This window comes from Entelurus aequoreus, linkage group LG26 (genome assembly GCF_033978785.1).
Source record: "Entelurus aequoreus isolate RoL-2023_Sb linkage group LG26, RoL_Eaeq_v1.1, whole genome shotgun sequence".
Lineage (NCBI taxonomy): Eukaryota > Metazoa > Chordata > Actinopteri > Syngnathiformes > Syngnathidae > Entelurus > Entelurus aequoreus.
In genome coordinates, this window is record NC_084756.1 from 17,395,628 (window position 1) to 17,415,363 (window position 19,736).

Genomic DNA, 19,736 nt, shown 5'->3' on the forward strand with positions numbered 1-19,736 from the left:
CTTAGTACAGGCCAAATAAATACAGTGTCAGCCACAGGGGATCTGCGTTTATGATCGGCATCAAGCGATCACATACTTTATCATTAAAATCAGCTATAAAAGGATAGTATCAGGTCAACATTAGACTGATAAGATCACTCTCTTTCATTTCATGTTTTTTGTTATGTTTCCATATTGTTGTATTGTTTGTCTATAGTGTGAAACACAGGTGGGCTTTGAATGACATGCTTTTCTTTTCTTATTTTACAACATTGACTATTATGTTCGAACAACTATATGTAAGGAGTACATTTGTACTTTGTTTTTTGTTGATAATGTTGCACTGTCATTGTATTATATACTGTATTATTTTAAATGTTCACCAATTTTTTAAAAGTCCGTATTTACTTGTTATGAAATTGACGCCAACTTTTGCAGTATCGCCCACAGTAAAAAGTACAACAAGTGAGCTCATGCTAACATATCGACTTCCTGTCAGTTGACCACTTCCTCTCGCACTAAATGTGGTTTGTACGGTTTATCACCACAGTCATGGTTGGTTTGTTTCATGATTATTTTATTTTTTCCCCACACACATTCACTTTTACTACTTATTAAAACACTATTATCTATAAACAGTAGTTTTTTTTAAAGTAATATAATAATAATTCACATTTACCTTGGAGAGTGGACCATCTCCTTCCAGCCAGTTCTCTGTCAAACACACCATCAGCAGCATCTTCATATTTCAGCACCAGCTTAAGCACTTGACCAGGAAACAAGCAGTCAAGCATGCAGTGGATTCAGACAGAATTTTCCATGCCAACAAAGCAAGAAGGCACTAAAAAGTACAGTAAGACTCCAGTTTTCAAAATGCACAGCTCAATGCTAGTGCATTGGATTTGCCTTAGACATGGTAATTATTAGCATTAGCAATTTTACATGGCAATTTTTAACACCTCCAAATTTAGTCCTGAAAACTAGAACCAAGATGCACGTTACAATCATTGTAATAAATACAATACTTACAGCACAAACCAGGGATCACTAGTTGGCGGACCAAGTCGGAACACAAACGCCATCCCATGCGGACCTGCACTTGAAGTAAATTATTTAATTAAAGTACCGTATGAAGAAGTTTTGAAGGAGCGCTTCTATTTAGACTTGCGCAGCTTTTATAGACTTTACGGTACTGGTTCATCAAATCAGGTAATAAACCAATAGCATGCAAGTTAAACCAGCCGAATACATCACAAACTTTTTCTAAGCATATTGTACATTTTTTTAGCCTGAATTAGGTGCTGTCTCGTATTTGTGTATTACAGCGCAGCATTTGTCTTATTTACTATTGTAGTACTATGATGTGACGCTCCATAAAGATACTCAACAAGCGGCACTTCTGTTTTTAGACTGAGGTTGAACAATGCAAAGAATAACATGTTGGCTAATCTTAGCGCCAATCAAGTTGACCCACTTTGCAGAACAACTTACGCCTGTGGCTTGAGTACATGGAAGTCCAGTTCTAACTTAAAGGAATTACCCAGATGTGACGGAAGTATTTCCACGTCGTGGTGGCGTTGTAGTGGCCGGGTAACTGCCACAGCAATGGCGTTTGAAGGATCCTCCGGTCTACCAGTGTGTACTGTAAAATCTACAGTAGAACACATTCAAGGCTACTACGATGGGTGACTACATAGATGTTATTTCATGTTTAGAGGGATCTAATTATATTTTAAAAAGTATTTAGAATATTGTAAACAGTTTTCTATGGTTCAACAATGCAAATATGTTTCCATTTTTAATAATACTTTGTAGAAATTATTTTACCATGGTCAGGCCTAGAACCAATTAGTCGCGATAAAATAAATGAGCGGGGACTGTTTAACATTTTTTTTATGATGAGTGTGACAACCAACCCTGTTCTCCGACACATGAACACGAACTATTCTTTCTCTCATTCCAGGATGATGTATGAAGACTTTGGATGCAGTAAAAAAGCTTTTTATTGACAAACATGGTAAAGGACTCAAAGATAAACATGAGTCGGCAAAAAAGAGGAAATAATGTACAAAACCCAAAACGAGTGAAGTTGGCACGTTGTGTAAATGGTAAATAAAAACAGAATACAATGATTTGCTAATCCTTTTTAACTTATATTCAATTGAATAGACTGCAAAGACAAGATACTTAACTTTTGAACTGTAAAACTGCTGTTTTTTGCAAATTAGCTCATTTCAAATTTAATGCCTGCAACATGTTTCAAAAAAGCTGGCACAAGTGACAAAAAAGACTGACAAAGTTGAAGAATGCTCATCAAACACTTATTTGGAACATCCCATAGGTGAACAGGCTAATTGGGAACAGGTGGGTGCCATGATTGAGTATAAAAGCAGCTTCCATGAAATGCTCACTCATTCACAAACAAGGATGGGGCGAGGGTCACCACTTTATGAACAAATGCGTGAGCAAATTGTCGAACAGTTTAAGAACAACATTTCTCAACAAGCTATTGCAAAGAATTTAGGGATTTCACCATCTACGGTCTGTAAAAAATCAAAAGGTTCAGAGAATCTGGAGAAATCACTGCACGTAAGCAGCAAGGCCGTGACCTTCAATCCCTCAGGCGGTACTGCATCAAAATGCAACATCAGTGTGTAAAGGATATCCCCACATGGGCTCAGGAACACTTCAGAAAATCACTGTCAGTAATTACAGTTTGTCACTACATCTGTCAGTGCAAGTTAAAACTTGACTATGCAAAGCGAAAGACATTTTTCAACAACACCCAGAAACGCCACCGGCTTCGCTGGGCCTGAGCTCATCCAAGATGGACTGATGCAAAGTGGAAAAGTGTTCTGTGGTCTGACGAGTCCACATTTCAAATTGTTTTTGTAAACTGTGGACATTAAATTCTAATTGGATGATTATTTGCAGTTCGAACATTAAATATCTTGTCTTTGCAGTCCATTCAATTGAATAGAAGTTAAAAAGGATTTGCAAGTCATGGTATTCTGTTTTTATTTACCAATTACACAACGTGCCAACTTCACTGGTATTAGGTTTGGTAATGAACATCGTTTAAGTCCTAAATAAACGTGTTTGAATGTCGGGTTAAGGTGAACTACGATGTCAGGAGAGTTGTTCTAGTTTCATTGTATTTTTAGAATGTAAACAAAAAACTAACTGCGAGGTGCACATCAGTCCGTGGTGGTGCGTCGGTACCAGAAGCGAGCCCTGAAGTCATCGCTGCAGGTCATGAAGCCGGGATTGGTGGGCGAGTGGACGATGCAGCGCACGATGTTGTTGTGACCCAAAGACAGCAGGTTCTTCCTCTCAGCTGTGCGCGAGTCCCAGCAGCACAGGCTAATAGTGCGCTCGTCAGGCAGGAGAATGTAGTCCTCCGTGTGGTTGAACACGCCTTGTGTGCGATGCATCTGACGGCCACTCAGACCAGCACCTGCAGCAGCAACGACACGGAGATGTCACATACTGTATTTTTCAGACTATAAGGCGCACTTAAAATCCTTTATTTTCTCAAAAATTGTGCCTTATAACCCAGCTTACCGACCTCAAAGCAATTTTATTTAGTAGATGGTGTAATGATAAGTGTGACCAGTAGATGGAAGTCACACATAAGAGATGTGTAGACTGCAATATGACGCCAGTAAACAACACCAAAACTTTAAATGTTCTATTGAAAATAAAGAACATTACACACAGCACTCAAAAATCTGTCAAAATGTTTTAATATGACTTTAAAGCCGCACCGCTTGATGGATTGTCGGACCATTATGGCTACCGTAGTCAGAGATAAAAGTATTACTATGGTGTGTTTATAGGGATCATAAAATGGCAGCCATTAGCAGACATTATCTGGCGCAATATTATCCATAACCAACTTTTCTTACCTTCTGGTACCTGCTGATGTGTATTTGAGATCTGCATCAGTACTAAAAATGTGCACAGGTAATAGTACTGTAGTCCGTGTCGATGCCGTAGTCGATAAGCTGCGTCTTCTTTTTCACTATATTCTTGTAATGGGACATTCACCCTCTGCTGTTGCCGTTTCTAATATAAAGTAGCGTAAAGTTCTAACTTATATCTCGCTATGGAAGCGCTAAAAACGACCAGTGTAGTGGGTTTACGTAATTCACCCACGGAACTTTAGTCATTAGAGAGTTCTAGTCGGACGGTTTTTCACGGGACACATTTCATTTCATTGCACTAGTGAGCCACAGATGAGGAGATGCTGCTACGTTGTTGATTGAAGTAAAGTGTGAATGTCATTAAAACAGTTAGCTCCATCTTTTGACACTTCTTCCACCCCCATCCTTGCACGCTACACCGCTACAACAAAGATGACGGGGAGAAGACGCTGTCGAAGGTGAGCCACGTAAATAAGACCGCCAACAAAACGGCGCATCCTGAAGCGACTGTCAGAAAGCGACTTGAAGATGATCTGTAAAACATCATCTATGCAACATTTTGACCAAAGAACCACCATTACATGTTATGTAGACCACAAGGAAGTCTTTTACATTTAGAAAAAAATCTAAATATGACCCCTTTACTGTGCCTTATAATCCGGTGCACATTTTGTATGAAAATAAACCTAACTAGACCCGCTCATCGGCAGTGCGCCTTATAATCCGGTGCGCCCTATGGTCCAGAAAATTTGGTACTTACTTTCTAAGACTTTAGAGAGAACTTTCCTAGGCAGTGCACCCGAGTGCATGCCAACTAGTGGCTGAACAATTCATCTGCATCCTCCTAAAAGGCTGTCCAAACTTTTAACACCGAGGACTTAAAATTGAAAAATATAAGGATTTACTTTTGTACGTACAAAAAGCAAAAAAGAATGTCTCGTACATTTGACAAAACTTTGTGTCAGCTTTAAGTTTGAGGTGACAAAGCATGTTAAAAGTATCGCTTTTCATTTTCACGCTTTTTTTTGTTTAGTTAGTAATTTGATGTTACAAGTGACAGCACGCACAGTTGGTACCAGAAAGAGGCAATGTTTAGTAGATGTGCTCAGAACAAATCTTGAAAGTAGCTTCACTTTCCCTACATTTTGTTGTTACTGCCTCATTCTCTTGAGCTGCAAAGAGTGAAAGTGTCCAAATAAATATTGGACAGATAATTATCGGGCTGTTATGTGGAATTATGATTTCATGACGATAAATTTGATGGCATTAATAAAAAAGCGCTCTAATGAGGCAAAATAACCTGTATTGTACAGTAGGGATTTTAGGGTGAGCAAATCAAACGCTACTTTTCACCTGTTTGTCAACTTTCCCTAAGTTTATTGTAAACAAACACGGCTATATACTATCGTTATATTGTGATAATGCATTCTAGCTGTGTCCCACAAATTTGACATTAAAAAGCAAACGAACGCGTCCTTAACGCATGTAGCATCCTTGCTAGTGGCTAATGTCCCCCCCCAGTGCAAAGCCATTTTTTTAAAGTCAGCAATCCTCGACTCCATGGTGGCAAATAAACTAAGATTTTTTTCATCTGACGCCAAACGTGCTAATTTCCTCCTTAATAGGTAAGTCAGGCATTTACGTTTTCTTATTACCGGTACTTGTAATAAATGGAAATGGACATTTGGTATGTAAACTATATTGTTCAATACAGTCTATGATCTTGTCTAACAAAGCGAGTATGTTCCTGCAACGAATGCTTAGCATGCTAGCCCGGTCAATGACACAGACATACAGGCTAACAGGGGAAATATACGCTTGTTAGCCTGTATGTCGATGTGTCATCCAACCAACAGGGCAACATATATTTTCGACAAATAAAACCTACGTGGATATGGGTAGTGTCAATACCTATTTCCTTCTCGATATGCTGATACACTGAGGAAATGCGAACATTAGCACGGCTAATTACGGTTTCTGGTACTGTATTTGCTTCAGACACATATGGGGTGGTATTGTGTATTGACATGGTAGTAGGCTATATCATTTATGCATAACGTGGTTTCTGTGTAACGTGGGTTGGCTCATAGAATTGCACTCTGCACTGAAAGATGGTGATGTGCGTACATGAAGAGAATGCAGTGCGTCAGGTTGGATGCAACATGGAGTTATGCTAAATGAAATGTGGCGGTCATTTTACTGTTGGCCTTGGATTGCCATCAAAGTAGGCCTATGCCATATATAATATATTATTATTATATATATAATTATTTTGACGGTGGTCCGTGCGGTCAAACTAGACGTTTTAGCAGGGTAATGCCAACAATCTGTCCCGACTCCCGACGAAAATATTGCTAAAATTTGGCTAATCAACATTAGTAAAATGTGGCATAATTACTTAGTAAACCATCTTGCAAGAAGCATAAACAAGAGAAACCTACAGCGTAGGACTCGTCAATTGCCATTTGAAGTTCCTTGGAGTAGGATTCGGATTCGTCTGTGTATCTGGCAACCTCAGTCATGGAGAGTGGGAGGGGACTACAGAATTTTGACTGATTGCAGTACTATTTCTGGCCACATTACTACATATGGCACCTTTAAATGCTTACATTTTTTATCACAATTCTAATCAGACAAAACACAGGATGCTGATGTAACAATATTAATTGAATATTTAAACTATTTTTTTCCTTTCCATTACTTCAAATATTTTGAGCAAAATATAGTGAGTAGTGCAAAATAACTAAACAAAACTACATTTTTGCTCCTATTCAAATTGTTTGGTTTTTGCCACCTATTTCCTGACTTTGTAAACAATACCAAAAGCAACAAAAAACAACTTTGTGATCATAAATTTTTTAAATCCAACCACTGTAGTATCGTCCATATACTGATAGAATACTTGGTATTATTACTGTTGATATTTGTATCGATCCACCAACCCGTTTACTTTCAAGAGCTCTCGCTTAGCGGCTAGCATGGCTTATTGTATCATCCTGTAAAGTGTGTAATGTAGCCAGCATGTTAAGCTAGTCCTCGTCCTCCAGTGATAATGCTACCTGTAAGAAACAGTTAACTTGCTGCCATGGAGGAGAGGACTAGTGACTTAGAAACTGCTTTTCACTCTGAGGACGCATTTGTGTGCTTTTTGCTGTCAAATTAGCAGAACACACCTTGAATGTGTCAACATGCATTGTTCTAAATTGTTATCATTTATAGTCTCTTTCGCGCGAAGCCTATTTAAAAAAACTATTTTATTTCTTAGCTATACGTCTCCTGACCAACACTTTGGACACCCTGGATGTAAAACAATCACCAATACATAAAAATGTTTCTATTTCTATCCTACCAGAAGAAACAGACTCAAACTAAAAGGTTGAAACGTGGTATGCTAATAAGTCAAGAAATAAGTGGAAAAGCAAATAGAAATGATCATCTTCACCTGTGTATTTGACAAGCGTTCGGCCTGTAGAGATCTCCCAGAGTTTGACCACGGAGTCCTTCCCGCTGGAAAGGATGTACTTGGAGTTCTTGGTGAAAATGGCCGAGCAGACCTCGGCTCCGTCATGAGCTTTGTCAAAGGTGCTCACGCAGCGGTTGGAGACGCCGTCCCACAGTTTGATGCTGCCATCCTTGCTGCAGGAGACGTAGCTGTTGGCTGTCGGGTTGTAGCTGACGCCGCTGATGGTGTCCGTATGCTGGTCAATGGGGTTACCCGACACAAAACACTGAAAGGTGTTGGCGTCATACAGCCGGAGGGTAGGATGCTGTGTTCCCACCAGGAGGAAGTCTCCAGATGGATGAAACGAGATGGAGCGCAGCATTTCTGCTTCCTGAGAGGAATAATATAATTTTTCAATACAAACTGGGAGGGAAAAACTTGAATATTACCGGTCAGTAAGGGTGTAACGGTACGTGTATTTGTATTGAACCGTTTCGGTACGGGGGGTTCGGTTCGGAGGTGTACCGAACGAGTTTCCACACAAACATATTAAGTAGCGCACTGCACGGACGGACATACACTACCGTTCAAAAGTTTGGGGTCACATTGAAATGTCCCTATTTTTGAAGGAAAAGCACTGTACTTTTCAATGAAGATAACTTTAAACTAGTCTTAACTTTAAAGAAATACACTCTATACATTGCTAATGTGGTAAATGACTATTCTAGCTGCAAATGTCTGGTTTTTGGTGCAATGTGTACATAGGTGTATAGAGGCCCATTTCCAGCAACTATCACTCCAGTGTTCTAATGGTACAATGTGTTTGCTCATTGGCTCAGAAGGCTAATTGATGATTAGAAAACCCTTGTGCAATCATGTTCACACATCTGAAAACAGTTTAGCTCGTTACAGAAGCTACAAAACTGACCTTCCTTTGAGCAGATTGAGTTTCTGGAGCATCACATTTGTGGGGTCAATTAAACGCTCAAAATGGCCAGAAAAAGAGAACTTTCATTTGAAACTCGACAGTCTATTCTTGTTCTTAGAAATGAAGGCTATTCCACAAAATTCTTTGGGTGACCCCAAACTTTTGAACGGTAGTGTAAGTAGCGTACCGCATGTTGTGTAAACAATGCACACCGAGGCACAACACACGGCATGCTGGTGTAACGCAGGTGTCAAATACATACGTGACTGCCGCGGTTCAATCAGCTGTGCTTGTAAGCCGGTAGCAGGAACTGGCCATTAGACAAGACGTGAGGGGGAACAGATTGTATTTCTGCTCGAAGTAGGTTTTTATTCTCGTTTTCACCCGAAATATTGTGCTGACGGGATTCTAAACTAAATGCCTATTTGTTAACTTTATAGAGCCGACTACCAGCGCCGGATTTTTTGTCATTAAGCTGTGTGTGACTGTAGAAGCGGAGTTGGTGAGTCCATGTTTATGAAAATAGCCCCTCTAGCATTAACCTTTCTTCCATTGTTTCATTGCAACAGTCTTTGTGGCATATTTCTCAATGATCCATATACAAGGTCTATGACTTGAACCAATGATAACTATTGTATATTGAATGTACTTTTTGAATGTGTTTGATAATAAGCACGTTTAGTGCACTGACTGAACTGTATGTCATATTTATGCTGCTAATGGTTATTTTAGCACTTTATTGCATATTGTGATTCTGACATGTATGTTGAATTATATTGTACAATATTGAGGAAAAAACTAGAACCTGTTCTGAATACTTTATAATGCAATTAGTATTATTTAATGAAGAATTTGATTTGTGTACACATTGATTTATAAGGATGGTCCTGGTTCTTACACAGGCCAGGCTTCTCTTTATGATGGCGAGCAAAGGAAAAAAAACATCTAGTCCAAGGATCATTCTTTGGAGATTCCAGCTAGGAACCCCACCACATGTTCTGTCTGGGCTGGTAGGAGGCTCTTGAGCCAACCCTCTACACACTTTCACCCTTAACCGCAGCACATGGACTGTACTGCTTTACTCGCCAAAACCTTTCTCCAAGAAATGTATTATCTGAGCTGAGATTTAAACAAGATCCAGAGACACTAAATAATTGAATTGGAACACACACAAAGCTATTTCTATTTTTGGCCAGAATTATTATAGTGTTCCCAACGTTAAAAGGATAAAGCCATTGTTTACAAATTTGGTAAATAAATAACCAAAAAACGTATATTTTGTTGTTTTCTTACTGTACCGAAAATGAACCAAACCGTGACCTCTAAACCGAGGAACGTACCGAACCGAGATTGTTGTGTACCGTTACACCCTTACCGGTCAGTATAAAAGTCATCAAGCTTCAACACTTCAAACCTTATGAGCCACCTGAAACAGCAGCATCGCAATTAGGGTGTTTTGATAGCTTACAAAGAGACATGCTGCTTTAGACGCTACCCCAAATAAAGATGGTAATTAAGACTACAATTAAATCTACATAAAAAAATAATAGATATGAATAAGTTATCGGTCTTGATTCCCACGCTACATGTCAGTGTGCCATAAAAGAAAGGAAGAAAGAGAAAGGAATCTGACCTGTACATATTTGAATGCTCTTTTTGCAGACGGCTTTGAGTAATCGAAGAGTTTGAGGGTGTAATCTCTTGAGCCGGAAGCAAGAATTTGTTCGGTGGGATGGAAGGCGAGGCAGGTGACTTCGTCCACGTGGTCGTACAGCGTTCGGATCACAGGGTGGTTCTCCATGTTCTGCTGAGCCGTCTCGTTCATCATAATCTGACAGACAAACCAGGAAAGTGTCACCATGATATTTTCTTCCACATAAAGTCATCCCTCGCCACATTGTGCATCAAATGTTGTAGCTTCACTATGTCAGTTTTTTTAACAAAGCATATTCTACATATTTTTGACTTGACAAGTCTTGATTATGGTTTATATCTATTACAGTGCGATATTTGTCTTATTTTCTATTATTAATATATGTTGCGGTCGATAGATATTCGCCAAGCAGGACTTCAGGGCTCGTACATGCACATCGTCTGCTGTCGCCATTTCTAATACAAAAATAGTGTATAGTTACCTGTCAGTACACTCGTCTTTTCAGGATGCGCCATTTTGTGAGCAGTATTATTACGTGTTTCCACTTCAGCAGTGTCTTCCATGTTGTATTTTTTTGCACTTCCATATCGCATCTACTGACAAGATTAAGTTTGAACTAAGGCTGAAACGACGCGTCGACGTCATCGGTTACGTAAATACGTCGACGCCGTTTTTGTGCGGCGACGCGTCGCATAATGACGTCACACTACCGTCATGGCGAAGCGCAAAGCAGACGATCAAAGAAGACGATGCGAGCGGTGCGAGCGAGGGGGGAAAAGCATGCCAAAAGTGGTCAAAAGTGTGAGAGTATTTCAATAAACGGCTGTGATATTTAGATATACGCTGGCTGCGTGATGACGTCATCACGCACTAGTGGACAATGTGAGAACAGTTACGCCTGATCCATGACAGGTGCATGCAAGCGAGGTTGATGATTAAAGCATCCAAATCAATCTAACCGTCTCAATATTGAACTAGCAACAAAGCACACCTACAAACATTACAGTGGTGACGAGGACTCAAATGGATATTCGCGTGAAGACTGTCCAAAAGGAAAGGAGGAAGTTCCGATGCTGAACATTCACAACTCGCAACGTGAGTTCACAACTCGCAACGTGAGTTATAAAGCTAAAAGCTAACCAGTTAGCACTTACAGTGGATGCTAAGAAACTAGCAAGGTAAAAATAAAAATGCTGAACTCTGCCATAGCAAGCCATGCCGCTATCCTGCCGTTTGACACGGAGATGGATCCAACTTCTGTCGGGACAAGATGGAGTAAGTGGATCCAACGATTTGACAACTTTCTAGTTGCAATGAACATTGTGAATGATGGAAGAAAAAGGGCTTTGCTTCTGCACTGAGCTGGGGAACGTGTGCATGACATATATGACACGCTTGCTGGCGAAGATGATGATTTTGAAACAACAAAAACGAAACTTGATGGATACTTCACCCCTAAGAAAAACACTCAACATCTTGTGTACAAGTTTAGGAAAGCCACACAACAACCGGGAGAAAATCTGGACACATATCACACGAGATTACGCATGCTATCCAAAGACTGTGAATTTATCGATATGGACAGTGAAATAAAAGCACAGCTCATTCAGAGCTGCACTTCCTCGAAAATCCGCAGGAGGGCGCTCAGAGACCATGAAATGACGCTGGAAGCGCTGCTGAATTTTGGGAGAACGTTAGAAATATCAGAACAGCAAGCAGAGAGCATAGAACAAGGTGCATCTACTGCTGTTAACGCACTTGATCACAAGTATAAACCACAAGTAAGTGATCAGAGGGGAAATAAAAATTATAACAAAGACACTGAATGCAGAAACTGTGGGGGGAGATATCCTCACAGAGGAGACTGTCCAGCAAAAGGCAAGGACTGCAATGCATGTGGAAAACCAAACCATTTTGCAAAGGTATGCCACTCAAATAAAAGAAAATCAGCTCAAGACAAAAATATACGTCATGATCACAATAGATACACCACATTTGGACAACAGGAAAACACAAGACGTGTAAATCGAGTGACTGCATCAGACTGTGGTACACGCAGGGATTCATCAAGCAGTGATGATCAGTATGTATTTTGAGTAAATGGTGAAGCCTGCCCACAAGTGTGAATTTAACAAGCAAAGACTGGAATTCTTTGGCTTCATCTTCTCAGCTGACGGCATCTCAGCTGACCCTCGCAAAGTGGCAGCTATACATCGAGCATCAGACCCCAAAGACCCTGCCGAGATCAGAAGCCTTCTCGGCATGGCAAACTATTGCTCCAGGTTTATCAAAGACTTCTCTACCATTACTGCACCGCTCAGAGAGCTCACCAAGAAAGGAGCACCTTGGACTTGGGGTTCTGAGCATTCAGCTGCGCTACAAGCACTCAAAGAGCGCCTCACTAGTGACACTACCATGTCTTACTTTGATCAAAATAAGGACACTGAACTTGTTGTGGACGCCAGCCCATGTGGTTTGGGTGCGATTCTTTTTCAGACAGACAAGGGAGAGAAGCATGTCATAGCGTATGCCAGTCGGGCACTGACGGAGGTCGAAAGGCGCTACTCGCAGACAGAACGAGAGGCCCTAGCGATTATCTGGAGCTGTGAGCATTTCCACCTATACCTCTACGGTAATCAGTTTACCCTTGTGACTGACCACAAACCGTTGGAGCTGATATGGAACAACCCAAAGTCAAAGCCACCTGCCCGGATAGAGCGATGGGGACTTCGACTTCAACCCTACGACTTTAAGATTGTCTACAGGAAGGGAGCTGACAATCCTGCTGATTATATGTCTCGACATCCGCTTACATCTCAGACTTCCGGAAACACGAGAGCTTCCAAGATTGCAGAGGAATATGTCAACTTCATATCGCAGTTGGCTACGCCCAAGGCAGTGATGCTGGACCACATCAAAGCAGAGACACTGAAAGATGACATTCTGCAACAGGTCGGTGCACATATTAAGAACAATTCATGGCACACAATCACTGACAAAGTGCCGCATGCTGTTACACTTCAGCAGTACAGAAATGTCAGAAATGAACTCACACTGTCAGCAAGCGAGGACCTCATACTCAGAGGCTGTAGAATTGTAATTCCATCATCTCTACAACGCCATGTCCTTGAACTTGCTCACGAAGGCCATCAAGGCATTGCCAAGACAAAGGTATTGCTCAGAGAAAAAGTGTGGTTTCCAGGCATTGATCAACAAGCAGAGACAATCATCAAAACCTGTCTAGCCTGTCAGGCTAACACTCCAGTCACCAGGACTGAGCCACTCAAAATGTCCAAGCTACCGGAGTCACCATGGCATTCAGTAAGTGCAGATTTCTATGGACCTCTCCCATCCGGAGAATACCTGATGGTGATTGTAGATGACTACACACGGTATCCAGTAGTGGACATTCTACATGCAATTTCGTCTAGTGTGGTGATACCCCGCATGGATAACATCTTCTCAATGTTTGGGATACCACGTGTTGTGAAGACAGACAATGGACCTCCATTTAATGGTTCCCAGTTTTCCCAGTTTGCTCAACACATGGGATTCCATCACAGAAAAATAACACCACTTTGGCCACAAGCAAATGCGACAGCAGAAAGATTCATGCGTACGATTGGGAAGGTGATTCGTATCGCTCCGATGCAAGGCATCCCATGGAAGCAACAAATAAACATCTTCTTACGTGAGTACCGAGCTACACCACACTGCACGACAGGAAGATCTCCGGCCGAGTTGATGTTCCAACGACGCATGAATACAAAGATACCATCAGCCTGCTCAGCAACCATTAGTGCTGATGAAGAAGTGCGTAAAAGGGACACTGAGGAAAAAGCCAAAATGAAGTACCGTTCTGATGAGCAACGACATGCAGCACCATCTTACATCAAGCCAGGTGACATTGTGCTTTGTCGTCAAGTGACACAGAACAAGTTCACAACACCGTACAGCAAGGAACCACTCACAGTCACTAACGTGAAAGGCTCCATGGTGACAGCTGAACGGAATGGCCATACCATCACTAGGAACAGTTCGTTCTTCAAGAAGATCCATCCCATGGCGCAGCAAGACTAACTGCCACCACTCGACTACGACCTGGATCCTGATCCTAATGATGGCAATGATCACCCAGAACCAGCACCTACATCGCCTAGATATCCAGTCAGGCAGCACAGGCATCCTCCAGCCTATATGCATGACTATGAATGGACTGTTTAGAGTTACGGAGACACGCAAAGAAAATATATCCTTTCAATATCTTGTTTAGCCAGGTTGTGTTTATGAATGTTTAGCATATGTTCTGCATCAACCAGTGTATGCAATGTGAAATATGATGTTGATATTTTGAGTGTCCACACTTGTGATTTCAAGGCAGTAATTTTAAGTGTACAAGAATAACTTAAGTTGTATGAGAACCTGTGTTAGTGTCCATTTGATAGACAGGTTGTCTTTAAAAAAAAAAAAAAAAAAAAAAAAAAAAAAAGAGTGATGTGATATTTAGATATACGCACTACTGGACAATGTGAGAACAGTTACGCCTGATCCATGAGACAGGTGCATGCAAGCGAGGTTGATGATTACAGTATCCAAATCAATCTAACCGTCTCAATATTGAACTAGCAACAAAGCACACCTACAAACATTACAACGGCCTAATAATGTTGTTGTATGCACACTGTGTCGAGCGGAAATGGCCTATCATAGCAGCACAACGGCTATGAACGAACATTTGAAAAGAAAACCAACTAGTCAATCGTCCGCGCGAGCATACGGTGTCATCATTACACAAAAACATGAATGTGTCATTTGTATCTGCTAGGGGTGTAACGGTACGTGTTTTGTATTGAACCGTTTCGGTACGGGGCTTTCGGTTCGGTACGGGGGTGTACCGAACGAGATTCTAAGCTAAAGCTAAAGTCTTAACAAGTTGCTTTGCTCCGTCTGCCTCTGTCTCAGCACGCAGCATTGTCCCACCCACACAACCATCTGATTGGTACACACGAAGCATTGTCCCACCCACACAACCATCTGATTGGTACACACGAAGCATTATCAGCCAATCAGCAGTGCGTATTCAGAGCGCATGTAGTCAGCGCTTCAGCGTGGAGCAGATAGGTGTTTAGCAGGTGAGCATCAGGCGGCGGACTCTCCCCAAATGATAATAAACACCTCCCAGTCAACTACTAGTAACATCACTATGAGCCCGTTGACCTTCTAGAAACTTAAACTGCAGCTCAGCTCACTCGCAATCCTGGCTTGAGGTGAAGGCTAATTAGCTCTCAGTTCCAGCCACATCGACCCCTTCTGAGCGCCTATTTTCAGCTGCTGGGAATATTGTAAACAAGAAAAGAACCAAAGCATGTAGACATGCTAACCTTTCTTCATTACAACTGTTAGACACTCACTGGAATGAGTAGAATTGGTTATTGTGTACTGTGTTGGACTGGATGTTTATTTTGCACATTTTAAAAGCAATACTTAATGTTTACAGTGCTCCAGAATATTTAGATTGTCACTTTTTTGTATTGGATGTTTATCTTTATTTTTGCACATTTTAGCAAATAAACAATACTTTCACTTTTGTTGAAATGTTTACACTGTTACAGAATATTTCGTTTTGCACTTTTTTGTATTGGATGTTTATCTTTATTTTTGCACATTTTAAAGCAAAATAAGCAATACTTTTACTTTTGAAATGCTTATACTATTGCAGAATATTAAGATTTGCACTGGATGTTGACTTTTATATTTGCACATTAAAAAGCAAATAAGATAGTTTTAATTTTGTTAAATGTTATAAGTTTTAAATGTTTACATTGTTACAGAATATTTAGTTATGTTGTTGTCAATGTTGACTGAGTGGCCATACTTCTTTTTTTTTGTAAATAAAAGCCATGCCTTTTGAAAAAACGGGCCTAAATTTATTTTTTCATCTTCATTTTGAATAAAAAAAATAATCGGTAAAAGGAAAAATAATCTATAGATTAATCGAAAAATAATCTATAGATTAATCGAAAAAAATAATCTATAGATTAATCGATAGGAAAATAATCGTTAGCTGCAGCCTTAGTTTGAACTATACAATTCTTTGTGTTAGAAATGACAAAAGAGGAGGATGCATGTGCATGTACGAGAGCCAGTCTGCCCCACAACAAGAGAATAGATAAATAGGAGCTTTTTAACTACAGCATCGGACTACAATGGTGGACTCGCGCAAAGATCCTGTGGTAAATTTATACCATATATGAATAATCCAAAAGATGTCACACTTGGGAAAAACGTCACAAATTGGGCTAATTCCAAACGGTTCGTTTGGAGGAAGTATGGAAGAAGGCAAGATTGTTTTATAAATATCTCTGCCATGCCTCCATGTTTTGATTTAACATTTCCATGACTCATGCAGATCCCAAATAAACAACAACAGGTACCAAGAGGGGCAGCACGGTGGAACAGGGGTTAGTGCATGTGCCTCACAATACGAAGGTCCTGAGTAGTCCTGAGTTCAATCCCGGGCTCGGGATCTTTCTGTGTGGAGTTTGCATGTTCTCCCTGTGACTGCGTGGGTTCCCTCCGGGTACTCCGGCTTCCTCCCACCTCCAAAGACACGGGGGCTGTATGGCGTAGTGGGTAGAGCGGCCGTGCCAGAAACCTGAGGGTTGCAGGTTCGCTCCCCGCCTCTTGACATCCAAATCGCTGCCGTTGAGTCCTCTGGCAGGACACTTCACCCTTGCCCCCGGTGCCGCTCACACTGGTGAATGAATGATGAATGAATGATAGGTGGTGGTCGGAGGGGCCGTAGGCGCAAACTGGCAGCCTCGCTTCAGTCAGTCTACCCCAGGGCAGCTGTGGCTACAAATGTAGCTTACCACCACCAGGTGTGAATGAATGATGGGTTCCCACTTCTCTGTGAGCGCTTTGATTATCTAATAATAGAAAAGTGCGATATATAATCTAATCCATTATTATTATTATCAAAGACATGCACCTGGGGATAGGTTGATTGGCAACACTAAATTGGCCCTAGTCTGTGAATGTGAGTGTGAATGTTGTCTGTCTATCTGTGTTGGCCCTGCGATGAGGTGGGGACTTGTCCAGGGTGTACCCCGCCTTCCGCCCGAATGCAGCTGAGATAGGCTCCAGCACCCCCTGCGACACCAAAAAGGGACAAGCGGTAGAAAAATGGATGGATGGATGGTATGACTCGGCCGGGGTTTGAACTCACAACCTACCGATCTCAGGGCGGACACTAACCACAAGATCACTGGGCAGGTAAATGATGGTATTTTGAGAGGTACAGTATTTTCCGCATGATAAGGCGCACCGGATTATAAGGCGCACCTTCAATGAATGGCCTATTTTAAAACTTTGTTCATATATAAGGCGCACCACATTATAAGGCGCATAGAATAGACACTACAGTAGAGGCTGGGGTTACGTTATACATCCATTAGATGGAGCTGCGCTAAAGGGAATGTCAACAAAACAAATAGTGATTGTACTGACATTTCTACTTGCTGCTCTCTGTTCAACAACCCACTGTTCGAGTTTGTCCTCCAACTGTAGCCATCTCGCTTTGTTCCCTCGGAAACTCTGTTTAGTCTTCTTTACTTGGCGCAGGTCATCATGTAGCTTCCTCCACTTCCGCACCATTGATTCGTTAATTTTGAATTCTCTCGCTGCTGCTCTATTCCCGTGTTCTACTTCGTGACTGATTGCCTTGAGTTTAAACTCTGCGTCGTAAGCGTGTCTCTTGGAGCCATTTTTGGGTCTTTACATAAAGTTTAGGTCTCGCAACTACGGTAAGCAGCCGCCGACTTCATTTTCCCCAATGATTACCATATTTTCCGCACTATAAGGCGCACCTAAAAACCTCCAATTTCCTCAAAAGCTGACAGTGCGCCTTATAATCCGGTGCGCCTTATATATGGTCCAATATTGAGCCACAACAGGTCTCGTAACTACGCCGACTTCATTTTCCCCCTTCTACGGCTGCTTCCCATAGAAGAAGCGCTTCTTCTTCTACGACTTCTACGTCGTCATGATGACCATGCGTCTCTTTTGCCGCACTTAGGAGGACAAGCCCCGCCCCCCTCCCCGCACAAGAGGCTGCTTTGTGACAAACTTCTTTTTTGTTCTTCTTTTGAATGTGGGTTGAAATCACCAGCCTTTGAAGCGCCGAGAACGGACAAGAAGCGCCATGGGGGAAAAAAACGTAAGCAATCAACAGTTGTAAGGTTTTTTACCGTAGAAGAAGTGCTTCTTCTTCTAGCAGCCGTAGAAGGGGAAAATGAAGTTGGCGTTGTTACGAGACCTGTTGTGGCTCAATATTGGTCCATATATAACTGTCAGCTTTTGAGGAAATTGGAGGTTTTTAGGTGCACCTTATAGTGCAGAAAATATGGTAATCATTGAAGTCGGACATCACTGAAGGCCTAGGTGGGAAACGCACGGCGCCGCCACGGGTTTTACCTCGATGGGCATGGCACTTTTGGCCAGCATCCGCTCGGTGTCCAGGATCTTGATGGACGCATCAGCGGAGCCAGTGGCGATCAGCTGGCCGTCACGACTGTACGTCGCCACCCGGCATGGTCCTTTATGGGACGTGACGTAGCACGTCTCGTACTCGGATGCCTCCGGAGACATGGTCTGGACATCCGCATCGAATTCCAGGTCGATTCCCACGCCAGGTGCGACCGTGTCGGAGCGCCCAATGGCGTACTGGACAGCACTGTCATCGTTCTCCATACCTGCCAATGAGTTAACAACATGGCTTATTTGCTCTCATAGAACACAAAAACGTACAAGTTGATGTAGATGTGAAGACGTAAAAAAATACCCATTTTTGCCAGGTGCATGAGCTGCTCGGACGGCGCCACCACACCTTGAGGTTTGACCTCATTGATGAGGTTGTTGGCGATGCTGGTGTAGCCGTCGTGTAGCAACTGGCTAACGATTAGCCTGTACAGGTGCTGCCGGTCTTTCAGACTTGGTTTCGGTCGGTACATTCTCGGCCACGGACCAACACAAAACCGACAACTTTAATGACTTCCAAGGTGTTTTGCTTTCAGATGTATCTCAAGTAGCGGCTGGCAGTAGAGTCGTGCTAATGGCGTTATTGCTACAGGTAAATAACGGCGGCACGGTTACTTTTAAATGACCGTTAAAGGAGAATGTTTGGTAAGCCACTGTTATTATTAGCTGCTTTACAAAAGAAGCAAAGTGTTTTTGTTTAAGAATAACATAAAAAAGAAACCCAACCGTGCTGTACTTCTCCTCTCTCAAGTGTGATGCTTTGTGTTCTTCTGTGGCTTAAATTAGCTTGGCAAACTAAACTTGAGGAGCATTACCGCCACCGTCTGGCCTGGAGGGAAACTTGACGTCCCTCCTTCCCGCCATTTCTTTTAGTGACGTCAGCGCGCTGTAATCGCCATGCTGCGTGACGTGCCTGCTTGGCGGCCATCTTAGCAGGGGCCACGTTCCCATTTAAAGGGGAACTGCACACTTTTGGGGGGGAATTTTGCTTATTAGATTAGATGATTTTATTTCAAAGGGGACATTGCAATTTCATAAAACACATGACTCTAGAAAGTGGCTCCTCAGCCTCCGAAGCAGAACCTCCAGGTTCTGTAACAGCTTCTTCCCTCAGGCCGTAAGGCTCTTGAACGCATCATAATTAAGTTATCCCCTCAACTCCCCCCAAAATGGATTAACTCGCTGGAATAAAAAAAAAAACAATATAACATACATCCATAAACGTGGACGCATGTGAAAAAAAGTGCAATATATTTATCTGTACAGTAA

The 19,736-nt window shown here is 41.8% G+C and overlaps 1 protein-coding gene across 1 annotated transcript; it reads right to left on the reverse strand.

Moving 5' to 3' along the window:
* Positions 1-1,964: 1,964 nt before the first annotated feature.
* cstf1 (cleavage stimulation factor, 3' pre-RNA, subunit 1) lies at positions 1,965-19,279 on the reverse strand. The gene is made up of 5 exons (XM_062037703.1): positions 18,772-19,279; positions 18,405-18,682; positions 9,909-10,106; positions 7,348-7,738; positions 1,965-3,436 (listed from the first exon to the last, which is right to left on the reverse strand). Exons 1-5 carry the CDS (start codon positions 18,938-18,940, stop codon positions 3,177-3,179), a joined length of 1,296 nt encoding a protein of 431 aa, XP_061893687.1. The 5' UTR covers positions 18,941-19,279; the 3' UTR covers positions 1,965-3,176.
* Between the last annotated feature and the right edge of the window lie 457 nt (positions 19,280-19,736).